The sequence below is a fragment of the Cygnus atratus genome, chromosome 2 (genome assembly GCF_013377495.2).
Source record: "Cygnus atratus isolate AKBS03 ecotype Queensland, Australia chromosome 2, CAtr_DNAZoo_HiC_assembly, whole genome shotgun sequence".
Taxonomy (NCBI): Eukaryota; Metazoa; Chordata; class Aves; order Anseriformes; family Anatidae; genus Cygnus; species Cygnus atratus.
Genome location: NC_066363.1, coordinates 10,082,145 through 10,096,645, shown reverse-complemented (window position 1 = coordinate 10,096,645; position 14,501 = coordinate 10,082,145). Strand labels below are relative to the sequence as shown.

General features: G+C 40.2%; 1 protein-coding gene across 1 annotated transcript in view; it reads left to right on the top strand.

The window, feature by feature from the left end:
- The window catches only part of PTPRN2 (protein tyrosine phosphatase receptor type N2), a 485,563-nt gene that overhangs the window by 83,208 nt on the left and 387,854 nt on the right, over positions 1 to 14,501 (top strand). The window contains exons 6-8 of the mRNA XM_050709300.1: positions 4,256 to 4,512; positions 5,893 to 5,933; positions 7,864 to 8,237. Coding sequence (XP_050565257.1) covers positions 4,256 to 4,512; positions 5,893 to 5,933; positions 7,864 to 8,237 — 672 coding nt within the window. The remainder of the gene's footprint in view (positions 1 to 4,255; positions 4,513 to 5,892; positions 5,934 to 7,863; positions 8,238 to 14,501) is intronic.

Sequence of the window (14,501 nt, the reverse complement as noted above, 5' to 3'; positions counted from 1 at the left end):
GAACTGTTCAAAAACTGGAAAGTATGCAGGGCAGTCACACGAGCTCAGTTCTGTGCTGCATCTAATACAGGATTAGACAAAGTAAATTAACTGGCAGAACAATCCAGAAGGTACTGAGCAGATTAGCACTGAGAATCATGGTGAAACAGTGGCAGGTAAATTAGCTAACAAGGCACCCTGAGGGAGGAATACAAGAGAAGGAAATGTGGAGCTATTTTTTATCACATTTGGAAACTATTACCTCTAGGAGTAGTGTGATATGTGTGGGTGCTGCCTTTGTAGTCACAGTGCAATAGGGGAATCATTAATCTGCTTTCTGCACTAGCAGTATTTAGAATTTGGCTCAGTTTTAAGTGATTTGTTCTAGTCTACTCATTTTCAGTGCATTAAATATTACAGAATATATCTCTCTCCATTGCTTTGTTAAGGTCACAAAATTAGTAATTCAGATGTTTTATGGAGCACGAATATTTGTGTATGTTCTCTGTCTTGCAGATCTGTCTTGTCTGGGTGATTCCCAACTGCTGAGGACAGCTGATATGTGGTGTTATGATTGGTTAGAAAAGGACAGTCCACTATGTGGGACTGCTCATCCTGAGGAGGAAGGGATGCATTACGATTTCAGCAAAGTTACTGCTGCCACACCACTTGTTGTTGAGCAAACTGGCTTTGGCAGTTGCATCAGTGACGTATGGACCATGATATATGTGCTCTACAATAAAAAGCTGTTTTCCCTTGCTAAGCTGCTATTGTTACCTACTAGAGGGAATTCAACTGGTGAAACTGATATTAAAAATTATATCATCTATGATATATGTGCTTTTAAGGTCATCACAGTTCCATAGTAACTACGAAACACAATGTGCCTCCTTCAATTCAGAAGCTGGAGCTAAAGCAGAAATCTGTATTGCAGTATAAGTCCTGTGAAACATGGCTGAGCATTGCTGACTCTTTTTCAAAGTGGTTTGAGGGAGAGTATAAAGGCTGTACACAGGCATACGTGTATTCAAGTACATGTGCTCTTTAACTGCTGTCCCATTGCAGTATCACACTTCTTTTTGATCTTTCTACAACAATATTTTCTGATTTTAGGAAATTCATAATAATTCTTTTAAATTATCCAAGGGTGTTTTTAAAAAGATGCATTTATATTTATTTGTGTATCAGCCTTGTCCAATCATTTGCAAATGATCTGCAAGAATAAACAAATGCCATAATAAGAATGGAAATGTCCATATTTAGCATGGACATATATTAACAGCATATCCATAATTTCATGAAGTTAGCAAGACTCTTTATGTAGACCTCCATTTCATCAGGCTGTTAAAGGCATTGTGGTGACTGTTTCTCCTATTATACTGAACACATGATGCTACTCCCTCATATTTAGTACCTTTGGTTACTGCCTTTGCTCCTTGGCATTTTTTGTCAAACTTGTAGTTGTTCAGCACGTGATGCCTAAGTTTTACTCACACCAGCAAAAGTTCGTATTTAAGAGTTGTTCTTTTGATGAGCTGTGACCAGGTAGCATTGACCAGAGCAGGAACAGCAGCATCAGAGGAGCAGGAGGCTCATCTGTAACAGGTCTGTTTAATGAAACAGAAGGACCCGCAGTGAGCCTGATAGTAGTAACAGGAGTATGGCCTATGGCCATTCATTTTCTCGTGTGATTGCTCCCTGTTCTTCCATTTCCATTTTGTTTGAGGTTATTGAATATGAACCTGTGCAAGTGGGCTGGAGAGGTAAGACTTGGTGAAGGTAATAGATACAAAGAAAAGTAGATTTTGAAAAAATGAAATGGAATGGAAATTACAAGGCTATGTTGACTGTCTGTTGTTGAGTAGCTCAGTAGTTGGTCTTGTCAGCTGGTTGCAAAACAAATGAAACAAAAATCCATGTAGTCCCACCTTAATAGAGCTATTTTGAATGTATATTAACTGAACATAATTCTGTTTTAAGATTTGTCTTAAAATATTGATGTAATGGCCAGAACCTAGCTTGAATAGAACTTGACAGGCAAATGCAGGAGCAAATTATTTTTCTGAGGCTCAAAACTTTCTTTCTGTTTGGAAACCCCACATTGCTGATTTTTCAAATCAGAATTACGAGCTTCTTTAGACTTGAATCTCTTACAGAATTCCTGTACTTTGATCTGGCTTGTTTATCTTGAATGAATGAACATAGTTTATACAACTTTTACTCAATGACACAATTGCTTTCATTGTGTTCTATTTGCTCAAATTTGCTGGAAACGTCTCCCTATGTATTTTACTAAAAAATTTATAGTATTACTAAACACTGAAGTACTTCAAGTGTTTAAACACATGTAAGTGTTTTTGAAACTGTTTTCATAAATCTAATTTCTAGGTAAGATGTTTACTAATAGCTTGAAAGCCACAGAACCAGATTGACATTTTTCTCAATGTGTTATGGCTAGAAAACAGGGATTCTAATGCAAGGGGAAAGAAATGTAGTTTCTGTTCTGAAGCTGAACAAATCAAAAGTGCTTCAAAAAGGTGAGGGACCCTAAAGCAGTCAGAATTATTCAACAGTTAGGAAATGCATCTGGCTTGTGGGAAACTCACGTTTGGAACTCTAATCAGCTGTTTTGGGTATGATATTTGTGTATGTTTGTGTATGAAGAAAATGACATTAATGAATGATGTGTTTTCTTAGAAGTCTCTCACTCTTGGCATACACATTTTGCATGACCATACCACATTTTCAAAGGAGTTCAAAAATACAGAGGTAGATTCCTCATCTGCACTAAATATGGTCGTTAACAATTCTAAATATTATTGCAGATGTTTGCAAAAACCTTCAAAATTTAATTCATAGATTTTTTACTGCTGTACATCATGGCTTATTCATATTAATGGATAAATGGATACAAGCTCTTGAAAAACATAGTCACTGAAATCATGGTGGTTTTCATTCTTTTGTAGATGCAGTGATGTCAGGTAATCAAAAAGTATTCCAAGAATACTTTTTCCTACTGTGATGTGCCTTGCAATGTGTCTTTATACATTTAGTTGAAAAGTTTTAGTTTTGATTTTGAACCGACATGTATTCTGTCTTCTCTTTGCTGACTTTATTAGCTCTGCTTCAATAATTTAGGTTTTTCTGTCATGTTATTGGTCAATAGTTCTATATAAAAAAAGAACACAAGTGATACCTAAGCAGAAACAAGACTTCTGTAGTAATCTGGCAGTGCTGGTATACCCTACAGCTTAATTTCCTGCATTTCTGCTATGCACCCTTTCCTAATGACCATCTTCTAGACAGCTGGTGTGCTTCTTGAAAAAGTTTCTTGAATTCAGTTTGATCAGGTCTGGTGAAAACTTTTTTTTGCAGTTTAGATCAATTTTATCTTGCAGATTATCTTTCTAAATTAAAGCATTTAGTCATTATGTATGTACTATATTTTGTTATATAGGGGATGGATACAGTACAATAAAAAGTAGAAAGGAAAATATTCAGCATTTGCTGTTAGCTTCCACCAAATTTTAGTCCTAAACATCTTGGCCTGTAGAGTTTGACACAGATTGTGAGATTAAGTCTTTGAGTCTCATTACTGAACACTTGTTTTCCTGTACAAAACACTCTACTATTTCAGTGGGGTACCATAATCTCCATTGGCTGTCACAGTCTGACACAACTTTATTAACAGTCACAGGTGTGTTTAAAAGTAGATGACTCTATGATTCTAACACTGTGGGATCAAAACAAAACAAAACAAAAACAAACAAGCAAACAAAACAGAGGTGTCCAACATCTCAGCCTCTTTTCCCAATGACAAATAATTAATCACAGATGTCCTGCTGCCTTTTCCTTGGAGCAGAAGAGCCTTTTACTACTTCTTCTTTCCTAGTGCTATGAGAGGCAAAACCTTTTCTTTAACCCTTCTGATAATATTTTCCCCTTTATCAGGTTGGACTTTAGGAAAAAGTTCTTTGCTGTGAGGGTGGTCAAACACTGGAACAGCCTTCCTAGGGAGGTGGTTGATGCCCCAAGTTTGTCAGTGTTCAGGATGCATTTGGATAATGCCCTCAATACTATGCTTTAACGTTTGGTTAACTTTGGTCAGGCAGTTGAGCCAGATGATCTTTGTAGGTCCCTTACAACTGAACTTTTGAAAAAAAGACAATCTTTGTTAAGGAAAAGATACCTTTCAGAAAAGAATGAAAGATACTGATACAAGCACATATACTTCTTGTATGCAGCTAAATCTTGTGCTTATGTTGTTTTGTCATCCAGAAACACTAATTAAAGATGTATTGAAGGACCTAGAGAAACACCAGGTGAATGTGGAGAATCTCAGCTCAGCGGAACTGGATGAGATTGCTGATACTATTGCCAATGCAATTCAGACTGCTGGCATTCAGGAAGAAACGGAAGAGAGTGCTGGAAAAACCGGAGAAGAAAAAATGGAAGCACAAATGAAGAAAGGAGATGCTCAAGGAAGAACAGAAATCCATAATGTATTAACGGAAAGCAATGTTAACATACCAGGTATTAATTCTAAGAATAATGTGCAGCAAAAGATAGCTATCCTTATTTTCCTTTCGTTCATATTAGTGCTAGACTTTTTCTTAATTGTTTTTAAAGAAGACAGGAGGGAAAGTTTTTGTATTTTTCCCCAAAGGCTACAAAATATTAGCTTTGTTGTTTTCTTTTTACAGTGTATACTTTATTTACCTAAAATACATCTGTTTGTGAACCCTTGGCCTTCAAGCTTTACAAACAAGATAAACCTACACACGCAATTATATTGAAAGACAAATTGCTTTATGCTGTGTGTTCTAATTTTCTATTCTTGAAAATGAGATGTTTAAGCAAAATGATAATGAAAAATGATTATATTCCAAGAATGTGTTTCAAAATATGTGGAAAAAAAATAATTGCATTTACAGCTAATCATTCCTTAATATACTACAATTATTTTGCAGAAGAAAGTCATAGACAGGTACACATAGAAAACAACTTGTTCCTTTTCAAGCTTAGGAAATGAAAAGAGTTATTATGGTTATTTGCTTCTGTTGGAACACATATTTTCATGGTGATACAGATCCAGGAGCCATAGTATTTACCATCAATGAGCAGATTCCACAATGGTCCTTAAGTTACCATTTATCCACTGTCTACTTTAGGAATGTTATGATATCTACGACACCTAAAAACATATGACATTAGTGACAAACAGTGATTTTAAACTAGTCTTTTTTCCAGTCAAAAGTAGGAGAATTATTACAATGGTGATATATTTAAAGCCTTACTTGTGAGGGATACTCTGGTTATTTTAATTGCCAGTTCTGTTTGTAGATTAAAATGAGCAGTCTTGAGGGCTTGTCCTGACTCATGCTGGGAGAAATGAATAAGTCTTAGTTCATAAACTAAAGAGCCAGCATTATTTGAATGAGGTTAATGATGTGACTGCATATCATCACTGTAGTTAAACTGTAACATAGTTTTGGTAGAAAATAGGGCATAGAAATAGCTCTTTTTTTTTCACCAAAATGCGTGTGAGGGGTGTATATGTTTCTTTTTTCTTTAATGTAAATGCCCATTCAGCCAGCTAAAATAATTCTTTTTCTTGGATATTGATAAACTGATATAAAGATCAGACACTTAATTAGCAAAATAACACCATTAGATTGGCTCTTGAAGTACCCCGTCTATTGATCTTGCATTAATTGGCTATCGAAGTGGGGTTAGAATAACAGTACTGAATTATACAGTGCTCTTTACTTTGCCCTTTCAGCTTTGATGTCTTAATGTTTAAATTGCATGAAAAGGCCACCGCTACAAACAAAACAGCCTATAAGCAGTGTTTGTTTCACATATGATGTTTTCCCTTCATAACTACGTATTTGTGCTTTTCACATCTTACAGACAATGGAGTGCATGAAGCCAGTGCCAGAACTGATCAAGAGGTAGAGTACCAGTATTTTAAAACACAGGCATTCCATCTCAGAATATCAGGTCTATATACACTGAAGGTCAAAAACACACTTTTGAATCATAAGAATGGTTTTATGTCTTGTGTGGATATAATTCAGTATCACAGCATAAAGAGATTGTTGTTGATGCATTGAAATATTAGATGAACATTTATCTAAACCTTAACCAAGATGGGTGTTGCAGTTTTAAGACAAAATCAAGTCCTGTTTTGCCTTTCTTTCAGTTGTAAATACTCAGAGTTTATAAGAGATCCCAAAGTTCAGACAAATTCAGACTTCTCCCATGGTTAGTAAATTTTGTGTATTGAGATGTTCTATTGAGAACACCCTACTTTCCCCTGTCATTTGGCTTCTGGTTCTGGGGAATGTAAGTGTCATTGCTCAGATAATTTATGGTTTTGAGAGGCAGATGAGTAAACATACTTGCTATGAAGGCACATGTATATGGGAGGGTTCAAAATTCCCTCCCCTTGCGTGGCATCTATCATTCTTCAGTTTTTCACTTTATAATTAATTCTTCCAAATTGTTGAATATCAGAGAGATTTACAATGGTTACAAGGAAAAATCCTTGGCTCTGTGTGAGTGCTGCTCTGCAACAACTAAAGCATTGGTGGGTTATCACCATTATTTTCATCAAAAGTCCAAAGCACAGCATCCTACAAACCTCTACAAAGACAATTAACTCTGTCCCAGCCAAAACCATGACAATTTCTCATGAGCTTTGAATCATACCCTATAGACTTAAGTCCTATATTCAGCCATTTTTAAGGTATATTTATCTTTCTTTTTCTGGGTTGCACAGAGCAGAAACATCTCAAAGAAACATTTTTAAAACCTGAAGTGAAACCTTTCCTTTACTATATACTCCATCAAAAGCTAAAACTGCAATAGTCAAAATAGGTAAACCCTCGTCTGTTCACAGTAAAATCTCTTCAATAGCTGCCCATCTACCAAGCAAGGAAAACACACAGGTGGACAATTTAGCAGGAGATTTAACCACCCACATGAAATTCTTCACAGAGATGAAGTGCTGCATTCACAATTGATTTATAGAGGATCCTATGTGTAGATTTCTTGGTGACAGTTTGAACAGTGGATGTGGCAGAAAAGAATGTATTGTGACACAGAGCACAAAGTGCCCATAAACCATCCTCTCATCCCAAATGTTTGGCTGCAACAAATTTTTGTGTAATTAAACTAGCTAATGAGTTGTTCCAGGCATGTGTTTTGACATTTACTCATTTGCTTATTGTTTAAGTTTATTAGACAGATTTTCTCAGGGATTATATTTGTAACTTAGTGGATCACTCACAAATAATTTCTCACAACAGTTTCTGGATATGAATAAGGGAAATATAATTTGCCACATAATTATATGTTTTCTTATATTTTTTATTATATTTCCTTTCCTGTGTTATGACTTCTGAGACCCAAAAGAGGTATGCGTGTTTCCAGTTCCAACACTTTGGCAAATATTCATGGATATTTCTAGTATTTCTCCTTTTCATCAACCTATTTGATTACAAACTTCCACTCTTATTGACACTTAAACACACATGAAATGAAAATGAACACTATGAAAAATTTCATCAACATTTTCTTCTAGCTGTTCAAGACAAAGAAAGGGCTATCAAGATTCTGTGATATTTGAAGAAGGAAATAACTACTAATAGAATTTCTTCACCTATTGAACAGTGGCATAATTTACTGTTCTTTTATTATTACTGAATAAATATTGTGTTAATGCATAGTCTTGCAGAATATAGAAATTAAGAAAATGACCTTAAGACATCTGTAAGGATAGACTCTATCATATTAGTGTGAACTTGAAGGATTATATCCAGGTTTGGTTCGTTATAACATGTGTTTAGTTTTACAAATAATAATATTCTTTTAATACAGGAGAACACTTCAAAACTAGTTAACTTATTGAACGAGAATGCAGTACCTGAAAATATGCCTAAAGATGTAATACCTGAAGAATCTACCAAGTCAGAAACCAAGAAATCTGAAGACACTGACTCTTCTTCCTCAGAAGAAATAAATGTGGGTGTAGAAAATGTAAAAAGTGAGACTTTCTCCAGGGAGCTGACAGCTGAAAAGAGCACTGAATCTGACTCCAAAGACCCTAGTGAGACTCGCTACTGGATTAAGAATGCTTTGATGCAAGATGGAAACTCCTATGAACAGCCTCAGAAAAATGCAGGACAAGGTTTACAGCTTGAAGTGAAGTCTACCGAGGAGAAAGAATATGGCTATATTGTGACAGTGAAAGAGTAAGTATAGCAGCCAATTTGAATGGCATTTTTAGCTGGATAAAAGATAAAGTCATTGCACCTAATGAAATATGAATGCACAAGCAGAAAATGCCACAGGCTTGACTTTTAATACATCTGAAACTGTTTGCAACTGGTTCCGTACTTTGATGAAAATATAAGAAAACAGTTCTACTTTTTTACAGTCGCCTTTCTTCCAGTGAGGAAGATATTTAGTTTGTAGGTCTTTTGCTTAGACCTCACTCTATCTTCTCATGTTCCAGTGACCTTCCAATATGTCAGTACGTGTGCTTATGGTTAGGATGTGGGCTTTAAATATTTGACTTGAAAGTAGCCTAAATATCAAGGCCTGAGTCATTCTTTGGAAAAAAATGACACACAATAATAAAGCACAATATTTTCTCTGTGGTTTCATTTTGATCTGAAAATAACACAAATAGGAATCCAAACATCACATATGCAGCTAGTTTAGAAAGAAAGACCTAATGATTTCAGGTCATGTCACTAATGAATTTGACATTTAATACCATACTTTCAAAAGGCATCTTTTTTTTTTTCCCCTAGTGATACACAGTTTATTATAGGAGCATTTGAGAGTTTAGAACACTGTTAGCACTTTTACATCCTCATCCCCCTGTCAGAACAATGTTATATTTATTTGATTAGCCATCCTAAATCATCGTGTGTGAGAAATCACGAATTTCTAGGATGACCTTACAAATATTTTCCCAGCATTATTAAGAAACTGAAACTTTTGTAGCCTGGATAGATTCTTTTGGCTGACTAAAGCTTATTAATGGGATCAAAGGCAACAGGATTGTGGAAGATTCTTGTTTTGACCACATTGTGTTGCTTTGAAATGCTTGTGGCTGGGTACCAGAGAGGGCAGCAGAGAGTACAGCTTCTTGTTTGCCTTTTCCCAGGGGCTACACTTGAGAAAGATGCGATCACAAAAAAAAGGATGCCATTTTGGGGAAAGAGATTTTATGTAATGCATGGAGAGACAGACAGTAGAGAGGAGAGTGAAAGCTGAGGCTCGGCAGCCTGCAAACATCAGACAGAGAGACAGAGATAGACAGAGGCTTCTCAAAAAAGTAGGGAACAAACACCTGCTCTCAGAGATAATGGAAGGAATATATTTCATAAGGACTCTGAGGTATCCCTGCAGAAAATAAGTTATTTATCAGAATTTGAAATCCTGAAGGCAAGGGTTCAACCTGTGAGGACATAGAAGGAAGGAGAGTTATGTTAGCAGGTGTTTGCATTGCTATCATATCTCATTCTGAGTTTTAGTTTTACCACTTTAGTGTGAAATTTAATTCAATTCCCCCTTTAAATAAACCCAGCTCTAGAAAGAATCTTTTGGGAATTTTAGAGTATGTGCTCTAAGGGAAGTTACAAATGATTTGGTGTCCTCTCACACTTCTGTTAACTTTTCTGTGTGTCAATAGCCATTGTTGATCACTTAATCAACTGCTTTGGATTTAATTAACCAGTTTAAGCTGCTTTTGCAATTACCGTTTTCTGGTTTTTTTCCTGTAATGTGTTCAGCCTCCTTGACTGGTTCCTGCTGGAACCCCTAACCCCACTAATTATTCTTAAAAAACTCCTTCTGGAGAAAGCTAGATATTAATCATAGAATCATAGAACCATAGGTGATCCTGCTCAGCAGGTGGGTTGGACTAGATGATCTTCAGATGTCCCTTCCACCCTTGGCTATTCTGTGATTCTGTGAATCATAGAACGGCTTGGGTTAGAAGGGACCTTAAAGACCATCTAAATCCAACCCTCCTGTTATAGGCAGGGATGCCACCCACTAGATCAGGTTTACCAAGGCCTCATCCAGCCTGGCCTTGAACACCTCCAGGAATGGGGCAGCCACAGCTTCTCTGGGCAACCTGTTCCAGGGCCTTACTACCCTTACAGTGAAGAATTCCCTCCTAATGTCTGATCTAAATCTATCCTCCTTTATTTTAAGACTGTCCCTCTTGTCCTATTATTATCTACCCATACAAAGAGTCCTTCTCCATCTGTTTTTTAAGACCCCTTTAATTATTGAAAGGCTGCTATGACGTTTCCCTGATATAACCCCTTTTAGGTCATATCTTGGTCCATCATGTAGGTTGCCAATGGGGCACTCAGGAGTCTCCTTCTGAGTTTTTGAGACCAGGCTACCAGAAATTGATGGGAGACCCTAGTTTAACCACATCTCTTGTGTCCTGCATATGAATGCTATGTGAAGCAGTAGAATCTCTTTTTTTTTTAACCCCACCTCAGTGCTAATTCTCCCAAAGCCTTTAAACTCACCTCAATCTGGAAGTCAACTTTGTGTCCAATAGTATTCTGTTGACAACACCTCCTTTGACCATCCTGACTTACATGGCTCATAAATAAGCTCTAAAAGCTTAGAGCTTTCACAAGTCTCTGTAAGAGTGAAGCTCTGACTTCCAGTCTTCACAGCAGGCAGATTCTCCACTCATCTTACCCGGTTTTCCTCCTAGCTAGCCCCCAGCTGATTGTCTTCCCCCAACTTGTATCTATTATTATTCAATTAAACTTGCTAAAGAGGTTCTTTTGTTCAAGGTTTCCTGGTCCTAGAGGACTCCAATACACAAATACAATTTAGTGTAGTTTTATTCATCTCCTTTACTAATTTTAATATAAGAAAGACAAAAAGACATTTCTTACATACTAGATTATTAGATTTTTTAGTAACTATCAGGCAAGGTGCTTTTAGGTAAACATAGGGATGTGGTTAAAAATTCTCAGGTGCATTTTGTAATGTTAGATAAAGCTACTTCATATGTTTTGAACCCGAAAGTATATTTATCAAAACAATTTTTGTTTGTAATGTTAACCAGCTTGTTTCACAAAGCACGTACGACCTGCATCCAGTTAAATTAACTGACAACTGCTCACTACATTCTTAGCACCGTGAGAATTACTAGATCTCATCTTCTCCAAAGTCACTGTATAGAAAATGAAAATATATTTTGATGCTTTTTTCAGTTCCTAATCAAGAAAGTTTAATTGTTAAAGAGAGTTAGATGATTAAGATGAACTAATGTTTTTTTTTATTATTTTTTTTTTTTTTATTATTTTTTAACCAGGATGAAATTGCATTTCTACAGCAAACATTCTGTTGCAGGGTGCTTAGCCAGTGGCTTATAACTTTCCTGTGATTTGACTTTCCTCAGAGCTTCATCTACCAACATACACTGTTTTGTTTTGTTTGGGGAGTGAGGTGAGAGGTTAAACTTACTTGTATTAAACAGGTTTAACTGAAATGTAAGAGTAAAATGAAAACCTCGTACTTTTTCAAAATGGATTTTTTTATATTCTGGAATTTTATAAGGATATATTTTTTTGAGGATAATGAAACCTGTTCAAGAGTTTCTGCGTGCTAAAAATAGACCTGTCCACCATGCAGGAACAGTGAAATATTTTCTGCAGTGGAAGATGGATCTATTACTTACTAATATTTCCCAGAACCATTTCTTTAGAACATAAAGGCGATCGGCTCCGGGGCAGACGCGTTCTGCAGCGGAGCAGGGGATCGGGACGGGCAGGGCTTTTTTTCCGACATCGAGGCCGCTCGAGGGAGCCGCCAGGACCCGGCAGCCCTCGTGAGGGAGGCTGACGAGGCGGCTGATGAGGCGTAGGCAGAGCCAGCAGCGTCAGCGGCGGGCCATTTAAATCGGGCGACACCGCCATTTCGCAGCCACTTGCCGAGGCGATCGGCCCCGGGGCAGACGCGTTCTGCAGCGGAGCGGGGGATCGGGACAGGCAGGGCTTTTTTTCCGACATCGAGGCCGCTCGAGGGAGCCGCCAGGACCCGGCAGCCCCGTGAGGCCAGCAGCGCCCCCTCCCCGGCCGTTCAAAAGGAGCCCCTAGGGAGCGCGAGCGATCAGGAGCACGGCGAACAGGACGGGCAAACAGGGCGTGGCGCGGCAGTTCGCGCGGCAGTTCGCGCAGGGAGGGCGGAGTTTCCCTCCGCCCATAAGAACAACACCTTTAACGGCTGTCGACTGCTAACTAGGCTGCAATGGTCTACACCAGGCAGACTGCTCTCTCTAGAAAGTCTGTCCACCCAGACTGACCGCCTGCTCAACAATGCAGCAGTTCAGGTCTCTGGGTGCAGGGAGTGTCTGAGCCTGTTGCTGTCATCTGAGGGAGGCAGAGGCTCCGTGTGTGTGAGGTGCGAGCAGGTGGATGACCTGGTCCGCCTGGTGACAGAACTCAAAGAGGAGGTGGATAGGTTGAGGGCTATCAGGGAGTGTGAGCGGGAGATAGACTGGTGGAGCGACTCCCTGCAGGGCTTGAAGGAGAGGTACTGGGGCGAGACACCCCAAATGGGGGTGGACCCCCTGCCCTGTCACTGTCGGGCAGAGGGAGGGGACCTAAGAGTTGAGGAGGAATGGAGGCAGGTCCCTGCTCGACCTCGCAGGCAGTGCACCCCCCCCACCGGCCCCTCCTTCGCAGGTGCCCTTACATAACAGATTTGAGGCCCTGGAGCTTGAGAGGCCAGTGGGTGAGGACGAGGTAGAAAGTCTACCCAGGAGGATGCCTAGGGCGAGGAAACTGACTCCACACCTCAAGACAGCCTCCACCAAGAAAGACAGAAGGGTGATCGTTGTAGGTGACTCCCTTCTCAGGGGAACAGAGGGCCCTATTTGTCGACCTGACCCTACCCGTAGGGAAGTCTGCTGCCTCCCTGGGGCCAGGGTCAGGGATGTTGCCAGGAAGCTTCCCAACCTGGTTCACCCCTCTGACTACTACCCTCTTTTGATAGTCCAGGCTGGCAGTGATGATATTGAAGAGAGAAGCCTGAAGGCTATCAAACGGGACTTTAGGGGACTGGGACGGTTAGTGGATGGAGCGGGAGTACAGGTGGTGTTTTCGTCCATCCCTGCAGTGGCAGGGAGGGGTACCGAGAGGACACGGAAAGCCCACCTGATTAACACGTGGCTCAGAGGCTGGTGCCAATACAGAAATTTTGAGTTTTTTGACCATGGGGCGCTTTACTCAGCACCCGGCCTGGTGACTGCAGACGGGTCCCTGTCTCCAAGAGGAAAACGGATCCTAGCCCAGGAGCTGGCAGGGCTCGTTGAGAGGGCTTTAAACTAGGAACGAATGGGGACAGGGCTGAAATAAGTCTTGTTGGAGCTGTACCGGGGGAACAATGGCAAGGCCAGGGGAGAAGGCAGTGGCCCGACTGAAGTGCATCTGCACTAATGCATGCAGCATGGGTAACAAACAAGAGGAGCTGGAAGCCATCGTGCAGCAGGAAGGCTATGACTTGGTTGCCATCACGGAAACGCGGTGGGACCACTCTCATGACTGGAGTTCTGCAATGCCTGGCTGTAGGCTCTTCAGAAGGGACAGGCAGCACAGAAGGGGTGGTGGTGTGGCTCTCTATATTAGAGAGTGTTTTGATGTTGAGGAACTTGAGGCTGGGAATGATAAGGTTGAGTCTCTTTGGGTTAGGATCAGAGGGAAGGCCAACAAGGCAAGCATCCTGGTGGGGGTCTGTTATAGACCGCCGAACCAGGATGAGGAGACGGATGAGGAGTTCTACAGGCAGCTGGCAGAAGCCGTGAAATCGTCAGCGCTTGTTCTTGTGGGGGACTTCAACTTCCCAGACATATCCTGGAAGCACAACACAGCCCAGAGAAAGCAGTCTAAGAGGTTTCTGGAGAGCGCGGAAGATAGCTTCCTGACGCAGCTGGTTAGTGAGCCTACCAGGGGAGGTGCCCTGCTAGACCTTCTGTTCACAAACAGTGACGGACTGGTGGGAGATGTGGTGGTTGAGAGCTGTCTTGGGCAGAGTGACCACGAAATGGTTCAGTTCTCTATTCTTGGCGAAGTCAGGAAGGGGACCAGTAAAACCGCTGTCTTTGACTTCCGGAGGGCTGACTTTGAGCTGTTCAAGACACTGGTTGGCAGAGTCCCTTGGGAGGAGGTTTTGAAGGGCAGAGGAGTCCAGGAAGGCTGGGCACTCTTCAAGAAGGAAATCTTAATGGCTCAGGAGCGGTCTGTCCCCACGTGCCCAAAGACGAGCCGGCGCGGAACTAGACCGGCCTGGCTGAACAGAGAGTTGTGGCTCGAGCTTAGGAGAAAAAGGAGGGTTTATAATCTTTGGAAAAGAGGGCGGGCTACTCAAGAGGGCTATAAGGATGTTGCGAGGCTGTGCAGGGATAAAATTAGAAAGGCCAAAGCTCATCTGGAGCTCAACCTGGCTACTGCCGTTAAAGATAACAAAAA